Below are 13,546 nucleotides of genomic sequence, written 5' to 3' on the forward strand. Positions count from 1 at the left end.
TGTCATTTACAAGCAATTAAGCGTGGTTAGATTAGTAATCAGGCAAGCACTGCGCACGTCTAGAATAATCATTTCCCCAACATTCAGGCATGGCCAAAGTGGTCAATTACAAAGCATTCATAGAAGGTGCGAATTATTATTCACCGTGCATATGAGTACCATTGAGTTGGGTAACAATATACATCTGTTATTCAGTGCCAAGATACCTACGGGTGAACGTGCGCTTTACAAATACATATGTTATGTTATGTTCTTTGCATTCACGCATGGTTAAAACACTCCTTCAGATATTCACATGAAGGTAAAAGAATTCTCTAATCACCGACATGAGGATAGGACAGCCATTCCCAAACAAGTGACTGTTTCCCCAACAGTCGCATTAAAGATAGTCGTTCACCAAACATTCGTACAGCACTCATATGCGTTCGACCGGTCACATGCTACAGAAACCTTTACAATAAATGCACACGTTGCCAGAATAACGATTTACTGTATACTATAAAACAATATTTATTGTCTGGCTGGCGTCTCCCGGGCAAGCTCGAGATCTCCCTATAAATACTCATTCAGGAAACAGAACAGAATATGGAAGCTGTGGTTGCTAATCACGAAGTTCAAATGACTACTAAGTCACACAAAAAAGGACAAGCCCCGGGGCCCAGGGCTTACTAGCTCGATAGTATCATAGCAGAAGTGCCTGGGCACACCTCTGAGGCACATCTGGTCACTGGGGCACGCAGACGGCACATCTGGCCTCTGCATTTTACTGTAGCCCATTACAGGTGCATTCACTGATGCGTTTATAGCAAAACTTCCCCAATACGATGGAAATACTTCTCAAATCAGATGAGATCATGGGAGGGACCCCACAATTACAGGCAGAAACAGGATTATGATATAAATAGGAAAGGTCTGCAAAATAGACTTAAAAAGTTTCAGTGCCAAACTGGCACGATTTATCGTTCAGGTTTCACCACAGGTCGCCTCTCACGTGATCATACCAAAGAGTTATGCTATGCCATTAAAAAAGGTGCCGTACTTGGCATTCAATTGCTCGACATTTCACATTTTGAAAAGGGCCCCTTTCCGGGTTTCCTGGAGAGAATGTAATTGGCTTGGTTTTGGCCACCAAATCATGATTATGATGTAATCAGCCCAAGCACACCAGAAAGATTTTTTTTTTTATATATATATATATATATATATATATATATATATATATATATATATATATATATATAATTATATATATATATAATATATATAATTAACTAACACCAACCCTTTCACTGGGCACAAACAAAAATGCCATCTGCCCCCAGCCTAGGTCTTCACATGCCACAGGGGCCCTCATCGAGCACTGTAGCTCCTAGCCCCAAAAATATTGCAGTCCATCGATCTACAAAATCAAATGCTGTTCTGTCAGCAGGCACAGACAACTTATTACACTATCTGGCATTGCTCGAGAACAAACTCACCAAATTCTACCCCTCTCTGCTAGGACTTCATGTCACCGTATATCCACTTCCATTTCACCAGGATCTAAGAGGTCAAGACAGTATGCACTAAAGGAGGAGGTAGGTCCAAATAAAAGGCTCGACAGCGAATGTGGAGGGGGAAGAGACATTTTAGTACAGTTAAGTGGGACTCCCTATGCAAGGAAAGATGGACTGGAGACTCTGGCTCTACAACTCTGCATGCATATGCGTTGGAGCTCAGGGGTGGGCAATGCTGGATATGGACAGAAGACAGTCTATTTTGTTTCTAGACGCTACCAAGAAAGCACACGTGCAGCATTTTACAGGAAACCGCCTGACAGCAGCATAGAGAATTGTCACTCATGTACCACTTAAGGTACCCCACACGCTCACTTTGATGATAGTGGTCAAGCCTGCCATACCAATAAACTAGTTTGCATTGATGAGCTATGCTCGGCGTATTTTGTGCGCAGGTTCTGCAAACCTGGATCAGAAGGGGAGGGCTCTGTTCTGCATCCTTCAAAACGAAGGGGAACTCGAGTCCATCATAGGTCTCTTTTTGGACCCATATGCTTAAATTTGCACCCAATGTTGGTTTATTTCAGTTTAACGTAATAAAGAAAGACATGGTTCATAATTTTTTTTATGGCAGGTGCCAAGCAGAGAAGGTTGCCTGCCACCTGTTATTCACAGCACTCTAAAAAGACAAAAATGGAGTTAGGAAGCACTGTGAAAAGAAGAAAAATAAAACAAGCATTGGAAATGCAATAGGTCTCGCAATAGAATAGTTATACATTTTTCTTTTTGCAAATGGAAGAGTGGCGTTGCGTGGATGAGTAGCGTTGCGTGGATGAGTGGCGTTGCGTGGATGAGTGGCGTGTGTGAGTGGCGTTGCGTGTGTGAGTGGCGTTGCGTGTGTGAGTGGCGTTGCGTGTGTGAGTGGCGTAGCGTGTGTGAGTGGCGTTGCGTGTGTGAGTGGCGTTGCGTGTGTGAGTGGCGTTGCGTGTGTGAGTGGTGTTGGAATGCAATAATTATCGCATTAGAAAAGTTGTAGTTATTGGTCTTGTAAATGACATAATTTTTTTTTTTTGCGATGTTAAAATTGCTATATTGATGGCTTTGTCATTTACAATGCCAATAGTTATAACTTTTGCAAATGTGACACCTATAGCATTTGGAATGCAACATGTTTAGTATTTACGTGACTTATATGGCAGCTCTGGTCGTTATGCTACATCTCTAGATAGTTTTATCTTCCGCAAATGTGACACCTATTGTAACACAATATGTGTTGTGAGGGTGAGTGAGGGTGAGGGGATGAGGGTGAGGTGTTGAGGGTGAGGGGTTGAGGGTGAGTGAGGGTGAGTGAGGGTGAGGTGTTGAGGGTGAGGCGTTGAGGGTGAGTGAGGGTGAGGCTGAGGTGTTGAGGGTGAGTGAGGGTGAGGGGTTGTGGGTGAGTGAGGGTGAGGATGGGTGAGGGGTTGAGGGTGAGTGAGGGTGAGAGTGAGTGAGGGTGAGGCTGAGGGGTTGAGGGTAAGTGAGGGTGAGTGAAGGTGAGGCTGAGGGGTTGAGGGTAAGTGAGGGTGAGTGAGAGTGAGGGTGAGTGAGGGGTTGAGGGTGAACGGTTGAGGGTGAGTGAGGGTGAGGGTGAGGTGTTGAGGGTGAGTGAGGGTGAGGGGTTGAGAGTGAGTGAGGGTGAGGCGTTGAGGGTGAGTGAGGGTGAGGGTGAGTGTGGGTGAGGGTGAGTGAGGGTGAGTGAGGGTGAGTGAGGGTGAGTGAGGGTGAGTGAGGGTGAGGGTGAGTGAGGGTGAGTGAGGGTGAGGCTGAGTGAGGGTGAGTGAGGGTGAGGGGTTGAGGGTGAGTGAGGATGAGGGGTTGAGGGTGAGTGAGGGTGAGGGGTTGAGGGTGAGTGAGGGTGAGGGGTTGAGGCTGAGGGTGAGTGAGGGTGAGGGGTTGAGGCTGAGGGTGATTGAGGGTAAGGGGTTGAGGCTGATTGAGGGTGAGGGTGAGGGGTTGAGGGTGAGTGAGGGTGAGGTGTTGAGGGTGAGTGAGGGTGAGGGTGAGTGTGGGTGAGGGTGAGTGTGGGTGAAGGTGAGTGAGGGTGAGTGAGGGTGAGGGTGAGTGAGGGTGAGTGAGTGTGAGTGAGGGTGGGGGTGAGTGAGGGTGAGTGAGTGTGAGTGAGGGTGAGTGAGGGTGAGTGAGGGTGAGTGAGGGTGAGTGAGGGTGAGGGTGAGTGAGGGTGAGTGAGGGCGAGGGTGAGTGAGGGTGAGTGAGGGCGAGGGTGAGTGAGGGTGAGTGAGGGTATGAGGGTGAGTGAGGGTGAGGGGTTGAGGGAGGGTGAGTGAGGGTGAGGTGTTGAGGGTGAGTGAGGGTGAGGAGTTGAGGGTGAGTGAGGGTGAGGGTGAGTGAGGGTGAGGGTGAGTGAGGGGTTGAGGGTGAGTGAGGGTGAGGGTGAGTGAGGGTGAGGGGTTGAGGGTGAGTGAGGGTGAGGGTGAGTGAGGGTGAGGGTGAGGCTGAGGGGTTGAGGGTAAGTGAGGGTGAGTGAGGGTGAGGCAGAGGGGTTGAGGGTAAGTGAGGGTGAGTGAGAGTGAGGGTGAGTGAGGGGTTGAGGGTGAACGGTTGAGGGTGAGTGAGGGTGAGGGTGAGGTGTTGAGGGTGAGTGAGGGTGAGGGGTTGAGAGTGAGTGAGGTTGAGGCGTTGAGGGTGAGTGAGGGTGAGGGTGAGTGTGGGTGAGGGTGAGTGAGGGTGAGTGAGGGTGAGGGTGAGTGAGGGTGAGGGTGAGTGAGGGTGAGTGATTGCGAGTAGCAAAAAAATCATATGGAGCCAGGGGCGTAGCGCAGGCTCCTGCAGGGGGAGGCTGGGACAGGCTGGGGTACCCCTTGAACTCAATTTCTACGACTATCCCCGAGTTGTGAGAAACTGGTGAGGGGGGGGGGATTCGGAAGGACGGGGTGACATCATGTAGATTTACACCATGGCATCGTGCTCCACAGCAAGCGAACGTCTCCCACAAACGGCAACATAGCGCGGCACAAAAACTCGGACTCTTTCCCCTGAGGGAAACGCGCACAGGCCTGCAGAACGGCTTATTTCCACCCTGTCAGAAATGGCACCTCAGCATGTGCCTTCCCTCGTCACTGAACAGGGCATATTGAACAGGGTCGAGGGCTGGAGGGCTGGCAGCTCGTCCTGTTCTCTTCCGTGAATGTCTAGCTGATTTGTCTTGCCAATAAAATATTATTTAACCGGGAGATGGAAACGTGCAGAGAAATGGATAGAGAGTGAGCGGAGACAAATGGAGGCGGGGGCTGGGGAGAGCGAGGGTAGGGAAACAGACAATAGGAAAAAGTAGAAAGAGGAAACATGCAGCAATGGAGAGAACACATCAGAAGAGCAGCTGTAAAATGGGATTGCGAGAGGGAAAATGAAAGGACATGTGGGACAGAGGAGAAGAGCACGAGGTGACCCAACAGGAGTAGATGGGTACTGGGGAGACATGACAGAAGTTAGAGATTAAATAGGTGCGACGGGGGTAAGAGGACTGAGATATAGGGGTGCTTAGAGCGACGGAGATGCAGGGAAGGAGAGTGACGGTCACAGAAGGGGAGAGGTGTATAGAGATGGCGGGAGGCGGACGAGGAAAATGGTTAGAGAAGGAAAGATGAAGGAAGCACGAGGGAGAAAAGGAAGACGTAAGAGGGTGAAAATGCGTAGAAAACAGAAAAGATTAATAGGTGGGGGAGAGGGCTAGCGAGGGGAGAGCAACAGAATAGACGATCGTGATTAGAGGGTGAAAGGAAGAGAGATGAGAGATCGTGGGACGGAGGTGAAGAGAGAGATATTCGTATAACGTGTAAGAGGAGATAGCTGGAGTGATAGATGAGTTGAGCTGAGGATGAGGGACATCGAGAGGTAGGCGATTAAATGGAAACGTATTGAAAGGAGATGGGCAGTTGGAGGAAATTAACAAACAAGACGGAGGGCATTGCTGTGGGGAGGGGGTGGAGGAGAAATGCACACGGCGGGCAGGGGAGGGGGCGGAGCGGGGAGAGCGGCATGTGGGTGCGAAGAAGCCGGGGCCTTTGAAGTGAAGCTAAGCTTCACTTCAAAAGGTGTCGGGAGGAATGCGGCTGAGGGAACAGACGGCGATTGCGGCTGAGGGAACTGATGTGCACGCGCTTTTAAGCTCAATGCACATGCGCATTGAGCTTAAAAGTCACGGGCACTGCAAGGAATCGCCACGATTCCTTGCTTCTTAGTTAAAGGTTGTTTAAGCCGCAATAGGCTCGCAAGCTCGATGCGCATGCGCATCGACAGGCGAGACCTAAAAAGAAGGTGTCATCACTGTTGACATCTCAAATTACATCATCCGGTGATTGTGAAGGTTTTCTAATGGTTTGAGAGTTAAACATATGTACTAAGGTATCGCAAAAGTTAAATTAGCATACTTTCTGTACTACTGAGTGATTCCATTTTTTAACACAGATTATGTGATTGGCTGTGTGACTGTATGTATCCATGTGTGATTGCGTGTCTGAGTGTGTATCTGGGTGTGTGAATGGCTCTACGGGTGTATACATGGGTGTGTGAGTAGCTAAGTGGGTAGCTGCACTGGTGAGAAACTGGGTGTACATGTGGCTGTATGGGTGAGTGAGTGGCTGAGTTGGTCTATGGTTGGGTGTGTAGGTGAATGTGTGAGTGAGTGTTTGATTAAGTGAGTTGGTCTGTGTATTGGAGAGTGAGTATCTGTGTGAATGGCTGTATGGATCCGTGAGTGTTTGTGTGAGTGCTTGTATGGATGTGTGAATGGGAATGTAGGTGTTTGTGTGAGTGAATACTTGGATGAGTGAGTAGCTATGCTGAGAGGCTGTATGGGTGAATGTATAGGTAAATGTGTGTGTATGTGTGGGTGTTTGAGTAGCTGTATGGGTGAGTATGTGGCGAAGTGACTGACTGTATGGGAGAGTGACTGGCAGTACGAATGGCTGTATGGGTGAGAGTGGTTGCAAGAGTGGCTGTATTAGTGAGTGAGCAAGTGGGTGTGAGAGTGGCTATGGATGAGTGAGTGGTTGTGTGAGTACTGTAAAGGTCTGTGAAAGAGTATGTAAGTAGATGTGCGAGTGGGTGTTTGAGAAGTTATATAGGGGTGTGAGTGGTTCTGTGGATGATGTCATCAGTGATGTCATTTGAGATGTCATCAGTAATGTCACTTACCATGTAACGGGTAATGTAATATGTGAGGTCATTAGCAATGCATTGCAGGGGCATAAGTTATAGTTGGCTCAGGCAACCATAACTGCTGACTTTCTATGGTTTTGTACCAGTGAAGTCTGAGCCCAACTATAAAGTCCTTGTAACTTTTCCACTTGTAACTAATCCAGAATGCAGCGACCAGGCTTCTTCTTGGCATCTCTAAAAGAATCAGTATCAGATCACATATGTGTACCCTTCATAGGCTGCCTGTGACCCAGCGGATACAGTTTAAGGCTCTTGTCCTAGCGCACAGAGCTTTACACGACTTGGGCCCCTCCTATATCAGGAAAAGGGTGGCCTTCTACACACCTCGTCGACCTTTAAGGTCTGCCATCCTTCGACTGATGGCTACCCCTCGCTTTCGTCGGGCCAGGATGGGTGGCCAGTCCCTTTCAGTCAAAGTAGCCATGCTCTGGAATGCTCTCCCTACTGAGCTGCGCCTCACTCAGGACTTCAGATGCTTTAAGAAGCTTCTCAAAACTCACCTTTTTAAGCAGGCCTACTAACTACCGTTCTAGCCATTTGTCTGAGATCTCATCGCGCCAGGATACTCAAGAGTAGTTGTGTGCGCTACAAATTCCCATATAACATAACATAACTTGTTTTTTTGTGAATTCCTACTGTTTTTTATGTTATTTCCTAACTATGTCATTATAACTTTTAGTTTTTTAAGTGAATTTCTTAGGTTTAAAAAAAAAATTCTTTCCTAAATGTAACCAGTAACCTTTGACAGTGAGTGAGTGCATGAGTAGATCTGTGAGTGGATGTGAGTGGCTGAGTGGGTGCATGAGTGTGTGAGTGGCTGTATGAGTGGGTGCATGAGTGTCTGAGTCTGTCTGTGAATGGGTGTCAGTGAGTTTGCAACTGCCTCAATAGGTGTGCGAGTCAGTCTGAGCGAGTGGGCGTATAGGTCTCTAAGTGGGTCTGTGAGTGACTGCATGAGTCCGAGTGGGTCTGTGAGTGAGTGCATGAGTCTCTGAGTGAGTCTGAGTGCATGAGTCTCTGAGTGGGTCTGAGTGCATGAGTCTCTGAGTGGGTCTGTAAGTGCATGAGTCTCAGAGTGGGTCTGTCAGTGAGTGCATGAGTCTGAGTGGGTCAGTGAGTGAGAATGTTCATAAAGAATTTCTAGACGACTACTTGGTCATAACCAATGCAGACCATCAACCTACAATGATAGCACTAGTCTCAAAGCACCACTGTAAATTTATAAAACGTCAATTTTAGGAATACAAAACTATGGTTAAAATAACTACAAAATTCATGAATTCAAAAGGTTCAATATATATCAACAATGAACATAGATAAAGTAACAGGACAATGAAACACAATATCCGACAGAAAATATTGGGGGACTATGTCACAATGAAATTGATAAAGCCATGGCTGTCTTAATACAAATGGGGAAAGAAAATATAACCCCTCCCCCCTTTTTTTGGGTGATCAAACAAAATAACAACATCACAATATGTACAGACATATTACAAAAGACATGAAAACAATACAATAAGTGGAATGAAAGGACACAATACTGTTCGATAAAAACGATGCAATGTTGGTTCTTCAATGTATTGACGCGTGTTTCAGCGAACTATTGACCTTCATCAGGATAACCACATAGACAACGAAATGCCAATAAGGTCTTGGTAAATGTACTTCCAGGCAAATTACTTGAATACATCCAACAGTGCCAGAAAAGAAAATATCTTATTGATGAAATGAATAACCCAACAGATGAGGTTTTTGTAGATATCTGGTTAGATGGGATAACAGCAAAAAATGGAACAAGATCTACAGACTTTAAAATGTATCTTTGTGTGACGCCGAAGTTGGAACACCGAAAGAAAGCAGTCTCGTCCAATTGATATCCAGTAAAATCTTTTTTATGGGAGACGAAACAAGAGGGTCTTCAAATTAGCGTCAACATTTGAAAAAGCCCATGGGCTATGTGCTCAACTGGTGCGTGAATCCACGAACGATATTTCGAGAGAATGAGTGCATGAATCTCTGAGTGGGTCTGTGAATGAGTTTCTGAGCGGGACTGTGAGAGTGCGTGAGTCTATGAGTGGGTCTGTGAGTGAGTACATGAGTCGCTGCTTGGGTCTGTGAGTGGGAACATCATTGTCTGAATGGTTCTGTGCTATATGGATAGATAGATATATTACCCTTGGTGCTACACAGGGCTGACGGTCGCTGCAAATCCACTATTGTGCATGAAAAAAAATACCTGTTCTGGGCATATTGTACACATCAAGTCCCCGAGAGATCCTTACATTCCTCCCATGGGGTCAGGACACATCTAACCTGACCCCTTTATGCCAAGTTCTGCCATTTCATTTCAGCCCCGATAAACTAAAATGGCAGCCGCTACTCTCTGCCACGAATTATCTGTGATCGTAGATATACACATTTGAATTTTCTTTAACATCTTGCAAACTACTGAATGGATTTACACCACATAAAAAGCACAATCTGCAGACCAAAAGCTAGCTCTTTGCTAGATTAGGTGTATTTCCGTTCAGTGGTTTGAGCTGCAGACAAGACAAAGTGTCTATGGGAAATAACAAGGGAAACGCACTTTTTGGACCCCCGTTTTTCTCGACCCCGCTTGACAGATCACTCTGAAACTTTCCATGCACAATAAGACTCACAATTACACTTTCTCGAACATTTTGTGAAGATTCGTCAAACGACGCCATAGATATAGGCAAGTCAAAAAACGCTTTTTCTATAGAAACATGGTCCTAACTATAACTACCTACTGGTGACCACCAGTAGGTAATATCAATATATATTTATTATCTACTGGCCGCTGCCAGTAGGTAGTTATAGTTAGGACCTACTTTCTATAGGATGAGCATATTTTGTTTTACTAATTTATATATCTCCCAGATCCACACCATATAAATGGTTAAACTTGATGTTAATTGAAATCATTTTTCTCCAAGTTTTAAGGGAATAGAATAGAAATGTTTCTTTACATACAGACACACACACACGTGTATATATATACATACACACAAAGAAAATGTATATTCTATTACCTTAAAACTTGCAGAAAAATATCTCTTGAAACTATCAAATGTAACCACAAGGAAGCCTCAGGAGTATCACTTTGTAGTGGCTCTAGGAATGCTACTGCATCGGAATAAGGGCCATATGCATGAACACATTTTCCCATAGGCACAGAATGGGCAAAACCCTTTGATGCATCTGGCCCTTTGTTCAGAGATGTCAACCTTCCATCAAGCCTGCTTCCCTCTACGACGTCGTAAGTGCAATAAAATACTACAACATTAGAGAGCTACACTTTTGAATGGATCAACTTATCACCACAAAAGGCAAAACGTTAACAACTGGTACCTCCCTACTAGTCCAAAACATCACAAATTAAACAGGCATGACTTGACAGTGTAGTATGAAGTTACAACATCCATGAGCTACCAATCTGTATAAACCCTCAACTCAATCATCATTAAAGACTGCTGCACACCCAGGTTGCATTTGAACTAACCCAAAACATCATGAACCAATTAATTAGAGTCCAAAGGAAAGTCACAAGACTGACACAGTAGCCCTCAGCATGAATCTTCAACTCTGCATGAAAACAATAGACAGACGAATTCCTCTACATCTACTTATTGTTAACCTTACTGAGTCACAATACTACGGCTTCATTATACTTCGACAAAGTCATAGGCTTGTATCTCTAAAGACAAACCTAAGCAAACATTTTGAACTGTAAGACAATACCCTGCCTGTTTTAAGGGAAGTTAAAAATAGCACAGTGCACTAGGGCTTATGGGAGCTTATAGGCTGCACTACAGTCCAGTAATCGGGGCACACATCTAAAGACGCTGGAAGGCGATACCGGAAACGTGATACTTAAGCCTGAAGCCAGTGACTATGCTAATAAGAGTGCAGCTTCAAAGATGAAACCTTGCAGGAGAAAGTAGGGAAAGCTTCACCTGGACATGCAAGGTGGGAGGGAGGAATGGTAGGTTGAATTTCTTAGTAAAATTAGTCGGTGAACGGGGCAGCAGACTGTTGGAACTCTGCCAGGTGCCTCACCGGTCAAAGAGGAGCGCAGAATTACAGCATGTCTGCCAGTCTGCCCTTTTATGTAAGGAGCATGCTTTCCCTACGACACTCAAGGGTGCACTGTCCTGACAAAGCCCATTGTTCAAACACTGTCCCTGCAAACCCACAGCTGCCAAGCTTTCCGCTTGCTTTTAAAATGTCCATGTTTTCTCTATACTTATGTATGACATTTCAATGACTTATGTGTGACGGTGAGTGACATTTTATAGCAAGTAGAACAAAGCAGTTGTATTCAAGTAATGAGATAATTATGAGAAATCAACCATATTGTGTAATGGTCTGAAAAATGCATTAAAACAGCTGCAACACTCCTGACGCACTTGTGCAGGCCCGCCTTTAGATTTTTAAACATGCCACAGGACACCTGGCAGCTACGGTCCTGCAATGTTCTTCCTGGTGCGTACCTCTGGGCCCTGTGCTGATGAAAATGCTTGCTTTTGGACAGTATGTTACCATCACTCCCCCTCCGTCCTGATTCAAACACGTACAGTAGCAGTCAGTGATCAGCTGGAGTAGCAGACCCTGTAATTTACAGAGGTGGACCCTTCCTCAGAGGCTTCCAATGGCCCGTTGTCATTGTGCGGCATGGGACTTGGTCTCCACACACTTGCAGAGGTGAGCCATGACAATGAGACAGTCTTGTTCTGACTAGGGCAGTGGGCAGCCCAAGGGCCGGAGCGATAATGGAAAAGGACAACTGTTTCTGGAGAAAGACCTAAACCTGGACAGGAATCCAAGGTGGTAATAAATGGTGAGTAAGGTGATGCCTCCGTGCTATATGAAGCGCTGTGTAGGTAAATAAAATAGTGCAGGGGAGGCACTGTCCATCTTTTCTTTCTTGTTACACATCAGAAACCTAACACTCTCTCTCCCTTCTTCATCCTTTGCCATCTACTTTGCTGCTTTCTTCTTCTTCGCTCTTGCTTCCGGTCCATCTCCCTTCTTTGCCCCCTTTCCCAATCCTTCATTCACCCTTCGTACACTCTTACTCTGTGCTTCATCTTTCCATCACCTTCATCCTTTTATCTTTTTCCTCATACCTCTCCCCATTCCTCCATCTCTCATGCTCACCTTTACTCCCTCTTTTGCTATCTCTCCTCCCTGCCCGCGTCTCACTTCAAACTTCCCACTGAAATGCAAGACACCGACCAAGAATATTGCTCATCTGGATAGGAGTAATTTGATTTGGGCAAAAACTATCTTGTTATTCAGGCTGACAATATCAGCACCGTTCAAAGGTGCTGGAGTTGCCCACTGTTTTTGCTGGCAGTCGTAATCAGCTGCCAGGTTAAGTATTACATTGACCGGTATGAGGGTGAGAGGCCAGAAGGTGCTTAGATGAGTCGATATCCCAGTGCGAGCTCGGTCTAGCTCCTGTTTGTTTCGAGCTGGCAAACGTTAGCTGTGGCTTCTCTCCCAAGAGCTTTATCTTCTTTTTTGGTGGACGGGTTACCAGATTATACAGGTATATTCGGTCTTCCAAATTCGCTGTTACCTAATAAATAAGCAGGAGGCCTAGAGGGATGCTGCACTTCAACTAGACACTGGTGTATCCATGGAAACATCACCTATATTTAGCAGGGTGTAGCAGCCTGAGAGCTCGTCAAGTGCCTCGAACAACCTAAAGGAAGAAAGGAACTTTAATGTGGAACAGTACCTCTCAGAGCAGTGATGGGGGGGAAACTGAAATGCGTTAGTCTAACCCTTGATGCTTGGTGATTGTCAGGGTTGCAAACGCCAGAAGTCCCCGGAGATATAATTCATCTCTACTATAATCTACAGTATATTCACCAGAGCAGGCGCTTGCCATTGACCACAGTTCACTCTTTCCTATGGGGCCTTCTTGTAGCCTAGTACACCCGCTGGCACCATGTGCTCCTTCCCAGTGTAATCCATGCCCCCCCCCATACTTAGTGGTAAAAGTATACGCACCTCCGAGAGGGGAATCTTGAAGGCCTCGGCAATCTTTCCATACAGCTCCTTCACGTTGGTGAAGCCCTCAATGCGGCCCGTGGGACTCCCGTGGGCCAGCTGGGTGTGAAAGACGAGTCGTGGCCGCAGGTTAGGGGGTGGAGGGGGGAGCCCTGGCTGCATGGTGGCCATGCCTCCACCCAGCGGGCCTGTGCCCACTCCCGCCATTCCGCTGCGCACCAGCTCGGCTTCCTCATTTTCCACCAGCGGGGGCGCTTTTTTCCGGCGGCCGAGTCCAAGTGGCATGTGGAGAGACGAAGGCCGGGGGACCAGGTCTCGGACCCAAGACAAGGGCGACGACTGAGCCACGGTGGAGCTGATCTGTGGAGACAAAGAGCAAGCAAAGTCAGTCAGTCCCTTATAGAGCGTCACCCTTAAAAACAGATCTGACGGACAGACAAAAAGCCAATGGCATAGCAGTCTCCCATCAATCACGCACAGAAGGGGGCATGTTTACAAGCAATGCCGACCCACGGCACACAATGCTGAATAGTTCCATTGAGAAACGCTCGCGAATAGTACGAAGAAAGCGGGTTTAGTGGGAAAAACAACAAAGCTGTTCGACTCAGGAATGCAGACAATTTCACAAAGAAATACACATCTAAAGAAAGTGAAAAATAAACTGATCACGCTCCCGGGCTCACGTGGGTTGTTTCTGAATCACAAGAGTATGACACAATAAGAAAGTAAAAGACGTGGAAGCCAGAATGGGTATGTACACTCAAAGGGCAAATAATTCAAAGAAA

The 13,546-nt window shown here is 46.4% G+C and overlaps 1 protein-coding gene across 2 annotated transcripts in view; it reads right to left on the minus strand.

Moving 5' to 3' along the window:
* Nucleotides 1-13,546, minus strand: part of GIPC1 (GIPC PDZ domain containing family member 1) — a 43,216-nt gene that overhangs the window by 20,788 nt on the left and 8,882 nt on the right. For both annotated transcript variants that reach the window (XM_078681594.1, XM_078681603.1), the window contains exon 2: nucleotides 12,762-13,121. In XM_078681594.1, coding sequence (XP_078537720.1) covers nucleotides 12,762-13,046 — 285 coding nt within the window. In that variant the 5' untranslated portion in view covers nucleotides 13,047-13,121. The remainder of the gene's footprint in view (nucleotides 1-12,761; nucleotides 13,122-13,546) is intronic.

Source organism: Lissotriton helveticus, chromosome 1_1 (assembly GCF_964261635.1).
Source record: "Lissotriton helveticus chromosome 1_1, aLisHel1.1, whole genome shotgun sequence".
Lineage (NCBI taxonomy): Eukaryota > Metazoa > Chordata > Amphibia > Caudata > Salamandridae > Lissotriton > Lissotriton helveticus.